Source organism: Glycine max, chromosome 12, assembly GCF_000004515.6.
Source record: "Glycine max cultivar Williams 82 chromosome 12, Glycine_max_v4.0, whole genome shotgun sequence".
Classification (NCBI taxonomy): domain Eukaryota; kingdom Viridiplantae; phylum Streptophyta; class Magnoliopsida; order Fabales; family Fabaceae; genus Glycine; species Glycine max.
The window spans coordinates 12923333-12941324 of NC_038248.2; the positions used below are offsets into that span (position 1 = coordinate 12923333).

Genomic DNA, 17992 nt, shown 5'->3' on the forward strand with positions numbered 1-17992 from the left:
TCAACGGTTTTTCAAAGGAAGTGTAAAAAATCCAATAATGGTACCCAAGTTAAAAGAGATGCAAAGATAGACTCAAACTAACAAGGAGAAAGCTTAGAAATCACGGTTACCTTGAAGAAACAACAAAGTATGGATTAGAGGCTTCATTCTCTACCGAATCCTTGAGTTCAGTTTTGAAGATTCTGCTCCGATTAAATTGTTCTTCTCCGTGCGGTGGTCCGATGACAAGCAAAGGTGGCTTGTGGCGGTCACCGATGGTCAGTGGTGGTCGAGGAAGAGGTTGGGGGGTGTTGGGGGAGGGTTTAGGGGAAGATAAGGAGAAAGAAATGGCTCTTTTTCATTGTTGGACGTATTTGTAGCTTGCAAGACTCGCCCAGGCGAAATTTGGCTTGCCTGGGCGAGCTGATCCAACTCAAATTTTACTACTTCAGTTAAAAATATCATATCTCATATGCAAGATGTTATATTGCAAATCCCAATGATCAGAATGTGAAAAATTGGGTTGCAAGCCTACAGTCCAAATGTGAAAGCGATCAACGGTTAACGAATCCAAGATTATGAGTTTAGTGGAATAGGTTTAAGTAAAACTTGAAATCTCATAATTTCAACCTAAGTTAATAAAAGTCCACATAACTCAACATTCACATCAAGCATACCGCACATGGTTAATTCACACAATACCTTAACTCATCCAAATTAATCAAGTAATCAAATAACACAAGAAAAACATCAAACATCTATTTTGAATTATCAAAATTTTAGGGCATTACAACGGTTGTGAGCAAGATGGATTAGGCTTCATATTTGAGTGGGATCGAAAATTGAACTGTAGACAATGTCATCAAGACGCTGCAATAGGGTTTCCTCCTTGATATGTTGTTCTTGCAACTTGGATGTTGCAAATTGAGGAATTCTATGATTCGATCCTTGAACAACGTCATCTTCTTCCATGATTTGGTTCCTTGAAATGCTTCCTCTTAAGTGTTTTTCATTGTTATGATGTAAGGGGAGGTTCGGGGGATTTGGCTTCAAGATTCAATTCGTGCTGACCATTCAAAAATTTTGTTCGTTGGGAATTTTATCTTTTTTTCTTTCTAAATAATAATAAATATAGCGGTGGCTCAAAACCACCACTATATGTACACATCATTAAAAACAACAAAAAAATTACTCCTAGTTGCCCTGTATTACAATTTCGTCAATATATTTAAGGGTTGTGACGAAAATGACTAATTGCATTAAACCAATTAAAGGAATTCAACTGCATAATAGAAAAACTAAGGAACTTAATTGAACATTTTTAATAAACTAAGTAATCAATTAAGATTTTTTTTAAATAATCATTTTAATTTAATTTAAAAATAATTAGAGTTTCTAAAACATAAAATACCAGACTAAACCAAAACTGAAAGATATAAAAGATCATTACCATAAATGTAATACTGTAATTAGCTAATGAAGAACAGTAAAAATACTTCGTTTTATACTGATTCATTCAACCTGAGCTACATCTAGTTCTTCTTTACCAATAGTAAAGGGTTCCACGAATCAACTTTGATTACAACAAGTATTCTTCCCAGCCACTTCTGACTTACAAGTATTTTCAAGGCCACTTGTAACACACCTCTTAGATTGCTCCTGAATCTAAAAATATCCAAGTATTATTTTGTCACTAAGCCACTCTTGGCTTTCACAAGCAAATGTTTGATATAGAATCAAAGATTCTTTATAACACTCAAAGAGTGGATTTACAATAAGGCTTTTATCTCTCACTGATACTTTGTATACACAAAGGATGAACTCTCTTAGGCTCAGTGTGTTTCTCAGCAGTTGCTCTTCTTTTGTCTCGTTTCTTAAGTCCCGGTTCTTTGTCTTTCTATGTACGTTCATCAAAATTCTTCAATCTTTGATGTTGTATTTATAGGTAAAGAGATGCTTGTAATTCTAGAGAGTATCTTGGATAATGAATATTATGACCATTGTGCAGATTAATCCTTATTTTTTGAATTAAGCAGATACTTTGTCCAATAGGATCAAAACTTTCCATTTTTGTTATTCATAATTCAATATGACTGTTAATCATATAAAAGGAAATAAAGAATAATTTTGCAAATATGTTTTTTTTAAAATAGAGTCATATAAGATGGAATAAATAGATAATTCAAATAAATGCTTATTTCTCTTGCTGTTTTGATGCATCGGACAAATGCTTCATGCTTCTAGTAAACAAGTTATCTATTTGTGGATAGGTTTCTTCTGGTGTTGTTTCCCGTCATCAAATTTGTTGACTTACACACAACAAAGAGGTTAACATAAATTTTTATCTTTATTTTCATTAAAACTATAAGAGATGTATGGATCGTCCAATGATGGATTGTCCAATATCTAACAAGAAATACAAAGTGGCTTTGTCTTTAAACTCTTATCATCCTCATCGTCAGATCTGAGAAGAGTTTCAGGTGTGATGCGACAATTGTGGGCAAGAAGGATTGGGCATCAGATCTGAGTGGGAGCAAAAATTGAACCCGAGACGATGTCATCGAGATGCAGCAATAGGGTTTCCACCTTGAAACGTTGCTCCTGCAACTTGGATGCTACAGATTGTAGAATTCCGCTATTTAATTCCTGAACAATGTCATCTTCTTCCATGATTTGGTTCCTTAAAACACTTCTTCTTAAGTGTTTTTCATGGTTAGGATATAAGGAATCCGAGGAGGCTCGGGTGGATTTGGCTTCAAGATCCAATTCGTGTTGACGGTTCAAAAATTTTGTTTGATGGGAATTTTTTTTCCCTCTAAATAATAATAAATATAGTGGTGGCTCAAAACCACTACTATATGTAGGTGAGGAAAATGACTGATTGCATTAAAAAATTAAAGAGATTCAAACGCTAATAGAAAAACTAAGTAACTTAATTGAATGTTTTTAATAAACTAAGTAATCAAATTAGATATTAATTTTTTTTAAATAATCATTTTAACTCAATTAAAAAATAATTGGAGTTTCTGAAATATAAAATATCATTCTAAACAAAAACTAAAAGATATAAAAGATCATTACATATAATTTAGCCTTTTTTCAGAAATAAAATCATTAAAAAAACATGTGAACGAATGTGTTACTGATTAAAAAAAAAAAAATCCAAGAAAAGTAGCATAAAAAAAGAATGCAAGCAGACAAAGTTTCAGATGTACCAGTCACTGTTACGATTACGAAAACACTAGCTTTCAATTTCATTCACTCTCTTCTTCCAACACGCACACTCACCTCACACACATTCTCTCTCCGTCTCTTCGATTTTTCTCCTTAAACACCAGTAACGGTCACATTTCCAACACCTCCAATAACTCAACCATCTTCATCTTCATCTTCACAAACACATTTAAATCCCACAGCACAAATCCCAACCCAACGTCACCCATTTCTCTTTCTTCCCTTCCTTCACTCACCGATAACTCTCCCACAATGACCACCCGAAAAAGCCTCGTTCTTTCGCTCCTCCTCCTTCTGGGCCTCTCCCCGCTCTGCGCCGGCGCCGCTCCGCCGCAGGAGCTGTGGTGCGTGGCGAAGAACAACGCGGAGGACGCGGCGCTGCAGGCTGCGCTGGACTGGGCCTGCGGGGCTGGCGGCGCCGACTGCGGCCCAATCCAGCGCGGTGGGCCCTGCTACGACCCCACCAGCGTGCAGAATACGGCGTCGTTTTCCTTCAACGACTATTTTCTGAAACATGGCATGACCGACGATAGCTGCAACTTCAACAACAACGCTGCCGTCACTTCCTTGAACCCTAGTCAGTCAAACACTCAAACCCCACTTTCTCAATGTGGATAAAAAAAATCATGTCTTAAGATGTTAATTTGTTTCATGAAGCTAATGCCTCATTCTTTTTTGTTTTGGGGCTTCTGTTTTCAGGTCATGATAATTGCAAGTTCCCCTCCGGGTAAATTGAGCTTGGATTTTACTCTTTTTTTTTTTTTGGAATTTGTCAATTATGAATTTTTGTTGATTATGAAGGTTTGAATGTGAGGAAAAAGTAAGTAATCTCAGTTGTTGATGAGAAAATCAATTAGTTGATATTGGTGATGTAACTTGTGCATTTAATTCATAAATCGGAATAGTTGGATGAAAATCGTATAGGTCACATTTTGAATATACTGGCTCGTGCCCTTTTTTTTATAACTAAAACTTGTTTCTTATAAAAAAGGATTTTTAAGTTGGATTTATTTAGATATAAAATATAAGCCGGGCGATCTTCATCTAATGGATCTCATTAGATGAATGTGTGAATATAGGAAGTTCCTGAATGCTGAGAGTCTCATTGATATTGCAACACATTCATGACTTGTTATACACGTGCGTGAAGTATTGACCACTGCTAAATTTCTTTTCAATCAATGAAATTTCACACTGTTACTTTACTTTTAAAGTGGGTTTTTCACTTTAATGGAGAGGATCTTGAGTTGAGACATGTTTTTGTTGATGCAGCAAGACGGGGAGCAACGGGAGTTTTTCTGGATCAACACCCACTTCATCTGTTGGATTGGGACCCAGTGAAGATTTCAGTGGGTGCACGAGAGTTTCTTGGGGGTGGTGGTGGTTTTGGCCTTTGAGTTTTATTGGGCATTTGATGTTTATGGTTTCTGTTTTTGGATGATAGGAAGTGAAACTGAAAAGTAGCACTTGATTTGATGAGGGAATTGAATTGCAAGAGATAAGTTTTCCTTGTTCACGTTGCACAGGTTATACAGTGTAGGAATATATCAAATTTTGTGTTGTTGGCAACCTAGATCTGAAATGGTGAATGATCTGTTCTGAAGGACTTTTGTGCCTCATTTGAATTTTGGTCAATGCTTCAAGATTTTATGAGTCATGGTTGTTCAAACTACGGTATTTAAAGTGTTGATAAATAAATAAAAGGGGGAAATTGAGATTGGTAATTATGACCTTTATATGATATGATTTGTTAGTCTACTACCTTATACTAAAAGAACTGCCAAAGCGCATACGTGTCAGCTCCACGATTTTCGGCCGGTTTAATTTTTCTCTCTCGTTGAAATCGCATTTAGTTCGTTCCGAATGTTTTTTCTTACGCTGCATTTTGGTTTACTTCCTTTTGTTTCTTCAGTTCGCGCTTCCATCCATTTCTGTTGAACAAATTTTTCAAAATCATGAATTCACGCTTTCTCCTTCTTCCCGTGCTACCTACCTACAATAGCTCTACACGGCTGAGCTACCAAGGATATGAGGTCACGTCGCTGAGTTAGGAAGCTTCTTGACCTTTTGATGTTCAGCAACAAATGAATAAACCAACGCATACTCAAAAGCTACTCATTTCTCTGTTTCCATCTTGTGTATTCATCTTCTCCTCTAGGAAAGCTCCGCTGTGCATCTTCAGCAAGCTCACAAGCTCATTGTCGGAGAGATTTGTGGGTGAGTCAAGCTATTTTTTTGTGTATCGTTTCATGCATGACTCATGCTTTCATCATTTTCATCTTTTATCAGCCTATGCTTCAATGAATCTATAAAAAGACACAAGGATTTTTGTCATACTCTGCTTTAAAGTTCAAGCATTTTTCTCCTTTCTCATACTTTTTCATTTCAAGTAAGTTTAAATGGTGTTTGTTAAGTATTTAAAACTCTTGAAGTTTTTTTTTAAAACATATTACTATGCAGTTGTGGAGCAAAGTTTAATGGTTGCTGGTAAGGATTTAATGATCTAATAGCAGTATTCCTTTGAGTTTACTGATAATAGAAATCATTTTGAAATTTTGATATAACTATAGTTTTTGTGTTTGTTTGGCACTATTTCGTAGATTGAATTCCATAGCGGAAATAAATGATGACAAGGAAACTTGGAAGGTTGTTGTTTGACTGATAAACATGTGGACTATACCAAGATTACCTAGGTTTAATATCGAGCTAATTTTTATTGACAAGGAGGTTAGGTTACCTGATTTATTCAGTATGGTGTATCCATTGGTTGTTGTAAGTTTTTTTTTTTCAAACGACATGTTTACAAAAACTAGCTTAAATGAATCACTCAGTATGGTGTATCCATTGGTTGTTGTAAGTTTTTTTCCAAACGACATGTTTACAAAAACTAGCTCAAATGAATCACTGTCAAATATTCATCGTCCAAGGTGATAAAGTTCTAGCTCAAATGAAGAATGTTGATGTTCAAATGGTGAATGTAAATTTTGAAGTTGGAAAAACTTATGTGATTCAGAACTTTGAAGTAAAGAACAATAGTGGTTAGCATAAGACTACACAACATGCTTTTAAAATTAACTTTGTGAAAACAACCAAAATTACGACCCAAGAAATACCTGAAATACTCGAGACTATGTACAATTTCACAATGTTTGATGCCATTGTAAATGGCTCTGCCAGACCTGATTATTTAATAGGTACACTACTACAAAGTTGGTATTCTACGATGCGCTTTCAACGACGGTGCTTCCAAAAACCGACGTCGTTTTAGAAGCGATGGCACTTTAGTAAATACCAGATATATTTCAACGACGTTTTTGTTGAAAACAACGTCGAATTCGCATTACATAGATGGGTTTAGTAGACACCGTCGTTGAACTGGATTATTCAAAGACAGGTTTTATAAACACCGTCTTTGAACTGGATTAATTTTCATCTTTTTCCCTCGTGTAGTCGTACTATACTCATTTTGCGCCCTTTGTCTCTCTAAGCTGGTTCTCTTCGTGAAGGCTTTCCACCACTGTCGTGGTTCTTGTCGACGATTATACAGGTCAGGTCGTCGTAGTCCTTCACAGTCATTGTGAAAGGTCATTTTCGATTAGTGTCGGGCATGGGTCCATTTGTGTTTCATTTTCCAGTAACATACCATAACCTTTGTTGCTGGTTTCGTCCATGTTTAATTTTTTCTGATTCAAAAGGTTTTTCAAAGACGTACATAGAGGGTCGAGCTCAATATAATACCTTGTGTTAGAGCTTGTGATTGTATATCAGTTAGTTTGATAGTAGCACTGATGATCTCTTAAACATCTAACAGGAATTTGAATGCTTGAATTTAAATTGTGTAGGAAGTGGTTTGTTGTCATTTGAATGCTTCATTTACACTGTCTTATGTAGTAAAGTGTTTTTTCTAAATAATTTTTTATATCCATGATAGTCCATTTAACTTTTTTTACTGAATCTGGAGAACATGTTAGCCATGCCATTTTGATATGTTCAATTGTCCATTAATTTCTATATGCTTTTTCTTTGATTATTGCTATTTTTTATTCCCATGATGGAGTTCTGGTTATTCAATTCATATGTCTGGCCTTTGTTTGGATTTGACTATTACATGTTTAGATTTGCTTATTTTAGGGGCTCGATTTATTTTGGTCATGAATTTCTGCTAAACCATGTGATGGCATGATGTGCACCTAATTTCTTAGTGGAGTCTTTATTTTACTCTTGGCTGATGCATTTACCAGTTTGCCTTTATTTATTTATTTTTATTTCAAATTAGGTATATAGAAAGTAGAAGAATAGGAGTATGGTAGAAACAATAAAATAAATTCCTATTTGTGTTATAGACTTGTGAATTTAAGTTGCTGATAACTAATTAAACTTGAAAATGTGCAATTTATATTGATTTATACTTGAGATATCTTAGGCAAGTGTATTTATCTGAAATGACAATGGTTGTGATTTGTGAATCTTTGCTTAATTTCATAGGAGCATTGTTTGGGCGTTATTATGACAAGGATTCAAAGGTGTACACCCAATTATCAACTATTTGCTTGATTGTTTGTGTAACCTACGGTCATCATCCGGGGGAGCATCATTTATTTTGTAAGACATGCATGTTTTCTATGTTAATTTATATGTTTGTTTACTTTTTTTTTTTATGATTATGTCAATTTATTATTTAATATATTTCTCTATATTTATAAGTTTGTAGTACTGCAAGTTCTTAATAATCTGGTTAGGGACTTGTGTAACTCCTTGCATTCCTTCTCCTTCTCTTCAATATTTCTAAGGATATAGTCCCTATTTGCTTCTGCTATCTTTTATTTCTCTTGTAGTTCCAAGAGATTTTGCTGGAAATCAATAATCTCATTTTTCATTGTCTCTGTCTTATCGGTCAATCCCTTGAGTTGTTGGTCAATAAATGCCATCACACTTTTGCTTTCTATTTCCCTCTTACTAAAAGAAGAGACTTCCCTTTGAAGTGATACATTATGCTCTACAAGCTCTCTAACTCGTTCACAAAGCCTTTGCTCTTCTAATTGGTACTTCTCAAGCTTAAATGACCAGTCACTTGACCTCTTGTCCAATTCCTTCTCCAATGCTGATTGCATCTCATTCTTTTCTTTTTCTAGTCTATGAGTACGAAACTCCAATTCTATCTTTACACGTCTAAGTTCTTCCCTGGCAGAGATTGTTCCAGAGCCAAGCTTATTTCTCCTCTAGTAGATGTATGATTGTTTGAATCAATGCTGACACATCATGATGTAAACCCATTTGCACAAGGATTGAGGATAGATCTTCAAAGGTTTTTTTTAAAAAAAAACTTGTATGAAATTCAGAAAATGGAATAGATAAGGAGAGAGAAAGTGGTGAGTTTATGGAGGGCTGAATGGAAGGGATTTGGTTCAAAGTCTGAATGTATTTGGATGGAGATTGATGATGATAACGATGGTGTTCAATTGGGATTAAAGGCTGGTTTAAGTTTGGCAATTTTTTTAGGAAAAAAAAGAAACCGTAAATTTGAGTTTAAGCTAAAATTATGGTGGCTGGTTGGGGAAAAATAATTTCTGGGTTTGTTTAGGTTGAATGAAGGTTTATAAGGATGAAGAAGGAGAATGAAGAAGGTGGTTAGAAGAATCACTCCTCCGGAATTGGTGTCACACACAAGGTGGTGTTCCTTGATAAACCAATTTCTTGAATCACTCAAGTAACTAAGGAGATTCACTCTCACACTTTAGAAGGTGATTAAAACTCAATTCAAGGTCTATTTTTTATTAGAAAATGCACAACCCATAAATAGGAATGACATCTAGTTGGTTACAGAAGCGAGAAGATGAAATGATCACCAATAACAACAATTGATGGTGTCATTATACCTAATTAAAACTAGAATTAAGACACCAAACATGTGGAAAAATGTGCAACTCCTGGTCAGCCAAGAGGCAACCACAAGCCTAGAGTTTTCACCTTATTAAACCTTAATTTCTTCAGATTGAAACAAGCCCATAGGTGGTGCAAATCCAAAGAGAATTGACAGTCACTTTAACACAAGTTTGGGTCTTTATTTCAACTAACAAAATGCTAATAAAACCACTCAACAAAGGTGGTACCCTGTACTCTTCTTGTAATATGGTGCAATTGACAATCCGAAGCTTCTCCACTTGTAACTTGGGCCTAAATTTAAATAGCATGGTTAATACTTGTTGAAGAGCTTCCTTGGCCTTCTTTGTTCTAGCCCTTGTCATAGGTCCTCCAAGTCCTTCTAAAGGTTCCTTGCCCTTAGTCCTTGCCATGTCCTCATCACTCTCTGCCTCTTCAAAAGGATTTGTCCTCAAATCGGCTTCTCCATCTGCATCAAAAAAAGTTAAGTCAGACACATTAAATGTAGTACTCACATTATACTCACCGAGCAATTCAATCTTGTATGCATTGTCATTTATCCTTTCAAGTACTTGAAATGGACCATCCCCTCTTGGTTGAAGCTTGGATTTCCTTTTCTCGGGAAACCTCTCGTTTCTCATGTGAACCCAAACCCAATCTCCGGGTTGGAAAACAACCTTTTTGCGCCACTTGTTTGCTTGTCTAGCATAGCTCTCGTTCCTCTTTTCAATTTGGGCCTTGACTCTTTCATGGAGCTTTTTCATATAGTCTGCTTTGGCTTATCCTTCCTTATGCTTAAAAACTGAAATATTAGGCATTGACAATAAATCAAGAGGAGTTAGTGGATTGAAACCATAAACAACCTCAAAAGGAGAACAACTAGTGGTGCTATGCACAACCCTATTATAAGCAAATTCAATGTGAGGTAAGCAAACTTCCCAATTTTTAAGATTCTTTTTCAAAACGGTCCTTAGCAAGGTACCCAAAGTCCTATTCACGACCTCCATTTGTCCATCCGTTTGACGGTGACAAGTAGTAGAAAATAGTAACTTAGTACCCAACTTTCCGCATAAGGTCCTCCAAAAATGGCTTAGGAACTTGGAGTCCCTATCACTACCAATGCTTCTTTGTAATCCATGGAGTTTCACCATTTCTTTGAAGAAAAAATCCGCCACATGATTAGTATCATCAAATTTCCTACAAGGAATAAAATGAGCCATTTTAGAAAACCTATCAACATCAATAAATATGGAATCCTTACCATTACTTGTTCAAGGCAGCCTTAAAACAAAGTCCATTGATAAATCAATCCATGGAGAATCTAGAATTGGTAAAGGGGTATACAAACCATGAGGCATTACCTTTGACTTGGCCTTTTTGCAAACAATACAATGCTCACAAAATTTCTGCACATCTTTCTTCATGTTAGGCCAATAAAAATGCTTTTTCAATGTATCTAAGGTCTTTTGGACCCCAAAATGCCCCATCAACCCACCTTCATGGGCTTCACACACAAGCAAGTTTCTAGTAGAACACTTGGGCACACATAATTTATTTTCTTTGAAAAGGTAGCCCTCATATCTATAAAAACCATCTTTAGAAAACTTTTCACAATTTTTGAAGATTTCACCAAAGGTGTCATCTCCTTCATACATTTCTTTCAAGCAATCAAATCCAATCATTTTTGTTTCAAGCATAGAAAGCAAATAGTGCCTCCTTGACAAGGCATCCGCAACAATATTTCCTTTTCCCTTTTTATGTTTAATAACATAAGGGAATTGCTCAAGAAATTCCACCCATTTGGCATGCTTTTTGTTTAGCTTGCCTTGTCCCTTTAAGTATTTTAGGGACTCATGGTCACTATGGATCACAAAATCCTTGGGATAAAGATAGTGTTGCCATGTTTTCAACGCTCTCACTAAGGCATACAACTCTTTATCATAAGTAGAATAGTTAAGGGTAGGACCACTTAATTTTTCACTGAAATAAGCAATTGGATGACCTTCTTGTAACAATACAGCCCCAATCCCAACATTTGAAGAATCACATTCAATTTCAAAAGATTTTGAAAAATTTGGCAAAGCAAGTGTGGGGGCATTGGTTAACTTTTGCTTAAGAGCATTGAAAGCTTTTTCTTATTTCTCCCCCCATTTGAAAACAAAATTTTTTTAATTACCTCATTCAAAGGTGCTGCCAAGGTACTAAAATCCTTCACAAATCGCCTATAAAAACTTGCTAGGCCATGAAAACTTCTCACCTCGGTCACACTTTTAGGTGTAGGCCACTCTTGGATAGCCTTGACCTTTTCTTCATCAACTTGAATCCTTTTGGAACTCACTACAAAACCAAGAAACACAATATGGTCTTTGCAAAAAATGAATTTTTCAAGGTTAGCATACAATTGTTCCTTCCTAAGCACACATAACACCGATTTTAAGTGTGCAACATGCAAATCAAGGGTTGTGCTATAAATAAGGATATCATCAAAGTACACCACCACAAATTTACCAATGAATTCTATCAAAACATGGTTCATTAATCTCATAAAAGTACTTGGTGCATTAGTCAAACTGAAAGGCATAACTAACCATTCATATAATCCATATTTAGTTTTGAAAGCAGTTTTCCATTCATCTCTTTCTTTAATCCTTATTTGATTGTAACCACTTTTCAAATCAATTTTGGAAAAGAAACAAGCACCATGTAATTCATCAAGCAAATAATTAAGTCTAGGTATTGGATACCTATATTTAATGGTAATATTGTTTAAAGCTATACAATCGGAGCACATCCTCCAAGAACCATCTTTTTTGGAACCAAAATTACTGGAACAGCACATGGACTCATGCTATCTCTTACCCATCCCTTACCAATGAGTTCTTCCACTTGTCTTTAGATCTCCTTGGTCTCTTGAGGGTTGCTCCTATAAGCTGGCCTATTAGGCAAAGAAACTCCCGACATGAGATCAATTTGATGCTCAATTCCCCTCAATGGTGGCAACCTACTTGGAACACTTGATGGGAACACATCCTCAAATTCCTGCAAAAGAGTTTTCATACTAGAAGGCAATTCAAAGTTGTCAAAAGTGTTAGTGGTCAAAACATATTTTTTGCAAATCAACAAGTATAGGGGTTGTTTTGAATGAAACAACCCTTTGACCTCTTCTTTTGTAGCTAGAAAATTCTCCCTCACTTCAAGTGTTTCACTCATCTTTTTCCTCTATTGTGTTTCCCTCTTTTTGTCCTCACTTTTTGAACTCTCAAGTGTTTGGTTCTCTTTTTCTTTTTCTCTCTTTCCTTGAAGAATTTTCTCTCTCATTTTTCTTTGATCCTCACACACTTCTTGTGGACTCAATGGTTTGAGCACTATCTTTTTGCCTTGATGCGTGAAAGAGATCTTGTTGGTGAAACCATCATGATTAGCCCTCTTATCAAATTGCCATGGTCTCCCCAAGAGTAAGTGGCTGACATCCATAGGAGCAACATCACAAAGCACCTTATCATTGTACTTTCCAATGGAAATATCAAACTCCACTTGCTTCCTTACTTGCACCTCTCCATCCTCACTAAGCCATTGAAGCTTATACGGCCTATGATGTGGTTTTGTGACTAAATTCAATTTAGACACAAGTCTTGCACTTGCCACATTGGTACAACTCCCTCCATCAATGATCATCATGCAAACTTTTCCATTGATCAAACATATACTGTGGAAAATGTTTTCTCTTTGACTTTCCTCCATAGACTTCAATTGATGGCCAAGTAACCGCCTAATTATCAATAATTCTCCCTCCGGTGTTTTCTCCACTTCCTCCTCATCATCCTCACTCTCTTCTCCCTCTTCAACTTCAGACTCACTAATGTATTCTCCATCTCTAAGAATCATGATTTTCTTGTTAGGGCACTCATATGCATAATGTCCCAAGCCTTGGCACCAAAAACACTTCACATCTCGGCTCTTTTTTTAGGATTGTTCTTGGAATTTTGAAGGAGTTTTTGATTGTATAGGTGCTGCATTAGAGGTGGTAGCCCTTTTACTCTTGTCCTTCCAACTAGAAGAACCATAATTAGTGGAACTCCTTTTGGCCACATCTTTCCTCTTCAACTGTTGCTCTACTCGGATTGTTTTGTGAAGCAAATCCTCCATTTCAACAAATTCCTGCAACTCAACAACATCACAGATATCACTATTTAAACCACTAAGAAATCTAGCCATAGTTACCTCTTCATCCTCTTCTATCTTGGCTTGAATCATTAGCACCTCCCTTTCTTTATAGTATTCCTCAACGCCTTTGCTACCTTGGGACAACTTTTGAAGTTTGAATTTTAAGTCCCTAGTATAGCTTGCCGGCACATACCGCTTCCTCATGATCCTTTTTCATCTCAACCCAAGTTTCCACCAAAGGCTCCTTATTTGTAGCTCTCTCCCTTTGTAATTTGTTCCACCACACAAGAGCATAATCCGAGAATTCCGCGGCTGCTAGCTTCAATTTTTGGGCCTCCTCATAGGTGTTACATGAGAAGATATGCTCTATCTTGAGCTCCCACTCCAATTATGCTTCCGGATCACTTTTTCCTTTAAATGGAGGAATGTTGAGCTTGACTCCTTCAATTCGGTTTGGCCTTGGACCACCACCATTTCCTCCTCTCCTTTCTTCCTCATGACATTCACGATTCTCTAATCGCTCAATTCTTTCATACAACTCCTCGTTGTTCTCTCTCAATAGTCTTTGCATTTGAGCATTGAGAGCATCCAACAAGAATCTTTGTGCCCCATCCAATTGATGTTCTCCACCACCTGACATATTCAAAATAAAAATAATAATAGTTATAAAGAAAATATAACCTCATCACACTCAAGTGTATCTCTCAAATATGCCTTTTTTTTTCAATTTTGTGCATTTTTGCCTTTTTCCATTCTAGAATTCTCCTTGAGTTCTAAAGCAATTCAAGAGAAAGTTTACACAAAGTTCAACCACCAATTTGTGACAAGGAAGAGGCTTAGGGTTAGGCTAACCAAGGCTTAGAACAAGGACAAAAGTTCCAGCAACTACACAATGGGATTTTTTTTTTGAAGGAATTAAACTTCAGAATTTGGTAATTCAAACCTTCTAACAACCAATTATATTACCTTCAAGAATTTTTGAAAGCTATTATAGCATGAACCATTCAGCCCAATTTTTTTTTAAAACAAGTTTCTGCCTTTTTTTTTAACAAGAAATTAAAGGCCTAATTTTTGCAATGGTTCATCCTCAATAAAAAAATAGCATGAACAAGGTAATATAAAATGGCAAAGAAGAAATTAGAAGGATGTTACCAAGAAATTTCAGCCCAAGCAGTCTTGAAAAACCCTTGAACCAGAGCTCTAATACCAAAATGATGTAAACACATTTGCACAAGGGTTGAGGATGAATCTTCAAAGGTTTTTTTTTTTTTTTTAAAAAAAAACTTCTATGAAATTCAGAAAATGGAATGGATAAGGAGAGAGAAAGTGGCGAGTTTATGGAGGGCTGAATGGAAGGGATTTGGTTCAAAGTCTGAATGTATTTGGATGGAGATTTATGATGATAACGGTGGTGTTCAAGTGGGATTAAAGGTTGGTTTAAGTTTGACAATTTTTTTAGAAAAAAAAAAAGAAACCGTAAATTTGAGTTTGAGGTAAAATTATGGTGGTTGGTTGGGGAAAAACAATTTCTGGGTTTTTTTAGGTCGAATGAAGGTTTAGAAGGATGAAGAAGGAGAATGAAGAAGGAGGTTGGAAGAATCACTCCTCCAAAATTGGTGTCACACACAAGGTGGTGTTCCTTGATAAACCAATTTCTTGAATCACTCAAGTAACTAAGGAAATTCACTCTCACACTTCAGAAGGTGATTAAAACTCAATTCAAGGTAAGTTTTTTTTTATTAGAAAATGCGCAGCCCATAAATAGGAATGACATCAAGTTGGTTACAAAAGTGAGAAGATGAAATGAGCACCAATAACAACAATTGATGGTGTCATTATACCTAATTAAAACTAGACTTAAGATACAAAACATGTGGAAAAATGCACAACTCCTGGTCAGCCAAGAGGCAGCCACAAGCCTAGAGTTTCCACCTTATTAAACCTTAATTTCGTTAAATTAAAACAAGCTCATAGGTGGTGCAAATCCAAAGAGAATTGACAACCACTTTAACACAAGTTTGGGCCTTTATTTCAACTAACAAAATGCTAATAAAACCACTTAACAAAGGTGACACCCTTTACTCTTCTTGGAACATGGTGCAATTGACAATCCGAAGCTTTTCCACTTGTAACTTGGGCCTAAATTCAAATAGCATGGTTAACACTTGTTGAAGAGCTTCCTTGGCCTTTTTTGTTCTAGCCCTTGTCATAAGTCCTCCAAGTCCTTTTAAAGGTTCCTTCCCTTAGTCCTTGCCATGTCCTCATCACATCATAACCACCATCAAGAAAAAAGCTATCTCGTTCCAGTTTCTTTGAGAGAAGAATAACCCTCTCCTCAGCCTCATTTGATCTTCTCATTAGTTCTGCATCTGCATCCTCTTCAGGTTCATCATAGCTTAAACCCTCAAAATTGCCATCCATGCCATGATAACCCTCAAAATATTAAAACTAGATATAACGTAAGTACTGATGTGCCATTATTTTCTCCTATTTCTTAACCCTTTTTGCACCATTTTAAGTACTGATTAATCTTAATTGTCAAATTAATTAGGCAGTTTTATTATTTGGGCCCATTAAGCTAATTTGATGTTTTTAATCTAATTTCAGGAATTAATGAAGCATTGGGCTTGAATCCAGAATTGAGCTTGGACTTGAAGAGGGCAGACTATTTTATTCTACAAAATTTTATCTTATCTAGACTTTATCTTATCTAGATATTATTTAGATTTGATCTCATCTAGATATTATTTCATCTAGATCTTATCTTATCTAGATTTGATTTTATTTTATTTATGGGCTGAGATTTAAAACAGATTTGTAAGCTTTGGAGCTGGAAAACTATATAATAGCACCAAGGTTCTAGTTTAGGCCCTTCTCTTCTCTTTCTGCTTTATTTTTCGTTTTTGCAATTCCAGTTTTGACTTTTAGTTTTAGCAATAAAATTTTGTTCTTCCATAAAATTTCATTCTCTATTGATTAATGGAAGGCTAAGTCCTCAGCGTTGTTTTCTCTTGAGGATCAAGCACAGTTCTCTGTGAGGTTCTATTATTACTGTTAAATTTTGTTCAGTTTTTCCTCTTCACTAATTACTCTTATTTTGTTGCTATTAATTCAGGCATGCTTAGTGCTTGATTAATTGTCTTTGCACTTAATTCACGTTCATGCTTAATGATCGTTTATGATTAATTGGTGTATGTGTTGCTTAATCACATAATGAATGCCTTATGTTAAATTTCGCTTAGTAATTTAATTTAGGGTTTGATTAAGTGGTTGAACTGATAAAGGATAAACTCTTGTAACCTAGGATAAGAGACTTGCTTGTGAATCAAGGGGAAACAACATGTTTTAATTCTGATATTTTCTAATTCACATCTATTTGCTATTTAATTTACAAAAGCAAACAACCCTCCCCCTCAATTCGTTACTATTTTCCTACTATCTGTTATGAACGTTTGGTTGACCATTGCTCGTTGGGAGATGACCTATGATCACTTCCTAGATACTGCATTTTTAATGTTTATTTGATTCGAGTACGGCCTCGATCAAATTTGGCATTGTTGCCGGGGAGCAGTGTCCAAAGGTTCATAATAGCTAGTAATTCGTGTTTTATGTTTAGTTGTTTTATGCTTTCGTGTGTTGTGTTAGTGTTGTGTTAGTATTATGTTAGTATTGTTTAGTACTTTGTTATTTTGTTTATTGTGTGTTCTGTTTTAGTTTTTCTGTTCAGCGCTTCCCCTGTTTCAGTTTTGGTGTTTTGCTGTGAATAGTGTTTTGCGACGGATTTAGCGACCACTTTTGCTGAATAGATCACTTGCTGGAAAACAGGGTAGTAGTGGAAATCCCTTAGCGACGGATTTTAGAGACCACCCTTGCTGAATTAATTGGGATTTTTTGTTTTGGTAGCTATAGTTGTTATTTTTGGTTGAATTTTTTTGTGGTCACTTCTTTTGATCCATATTTTGTGGGAAAAATAGCTGGAGCCCTTAGTTTGGTAAGATTTTAAAGTTCCAAAAAAGTAGCAAATTTGATTTTTGTCAAAACTTCAAACGGCCATAACTTTTGCTCCGGTTATCAAAATCGCAATTATTATATATGTATTTGGGGTAGAAAAAAAATTTCCCAAGCTGTGGCAGCCGACCTATGGCTGGCATAGGCCGGCTGAGTTCTCCTTTTTCCAAAAAATTGCGATTCTGTCAAAAGTTTTTTATTTTCTAAGTATTATTCTCTTATTTTTCTTAACTTGTCATTTTTAGCTTCTATAGTTAGACTTTGAATTTCTGTTTGAAATTTTTTGTGCTATCTTCTCATCATTTTATAAGGTTGCTCACAAAATTTCAAGTCATTTGGATATCATTTGAGGGTAGCTGTAGTTCAAACATATACTGTTACTTGCATAAGAAGACAACTAGTTGTGCATGTTGAATATAGTGTATGACTAGAGGCAATCCATCTGACTTACAACCCTTTGATCCTGAGATAGATAGGACATTTCATAGATTAGTTCGACATCATTTAGTACCTTTTGAGCATCCTGAGCATTCTGTTATTGGTGATTTTGAGCATTATAGTTTTGAACATTCTGATTTTGAACATTCTGAGAACATGGCACAACCTCCACCCCGTGAGAGGACTCTAAGGGAAATGGCTACACCTGATTTCACCTACGAAAGCTTGTGCATCTAATACCCTGATGAGGATGTCCCATATGTTCTTAAAACTAGACTGCTCCATTTGC

General features: G+C 35.8%; 1 protein-coding gene across 1 annotated transcript; it reads left to right on the forward strand.

Moving 5' to 3' along the window:
* Positions 1-3178: 3178 nt before the first annotated feature.
* LOC100810241 (PLASMODESMATA CALLOSE-BINDING PROTEIN 5) lies at positions 3179-4816 on the forward strand. The gene is made up of 3 exons (XM_003540906.4): positions 3179-3790; positions 3913-3940; positions 4486-4816. Exons 1-3 carry the CDS (start codon positions 3466-3468, stop codon positions 4652-4654), a joined length of 522 nt encoding a protein of 173 aa, XP_003540954.2. The 5' UTR covers positions 3179-3465; the 3' UTR covers positions 4655-4816.
* Positions 4817-17992: the final 13176 nt, after the last annotated feature.

Coding starts and splice junctions, on each gene's coding strand:
- LOC100810241 (XM_003540906.4), top strand. CDS start 3,466: ATGACCACCCGAAAAAGCCTCGTTCTTTCGCTCCTCCTCCTTCTGGGC. Junction 3,791..3,912: donor CGTCACTTCCTTGAACCCTA/GTCAGTCAAACA, acceptor TTCTGTTTTCAG/GTCATGATAATTGCAAGTTC. Junction 3,941..4,485: donor AATTGCAAGTTCCCCTCCGG/GTAAATTGAGCT, acceptor TTGTTGATGCAG/CAAGACGGGGAGCAACGGGA.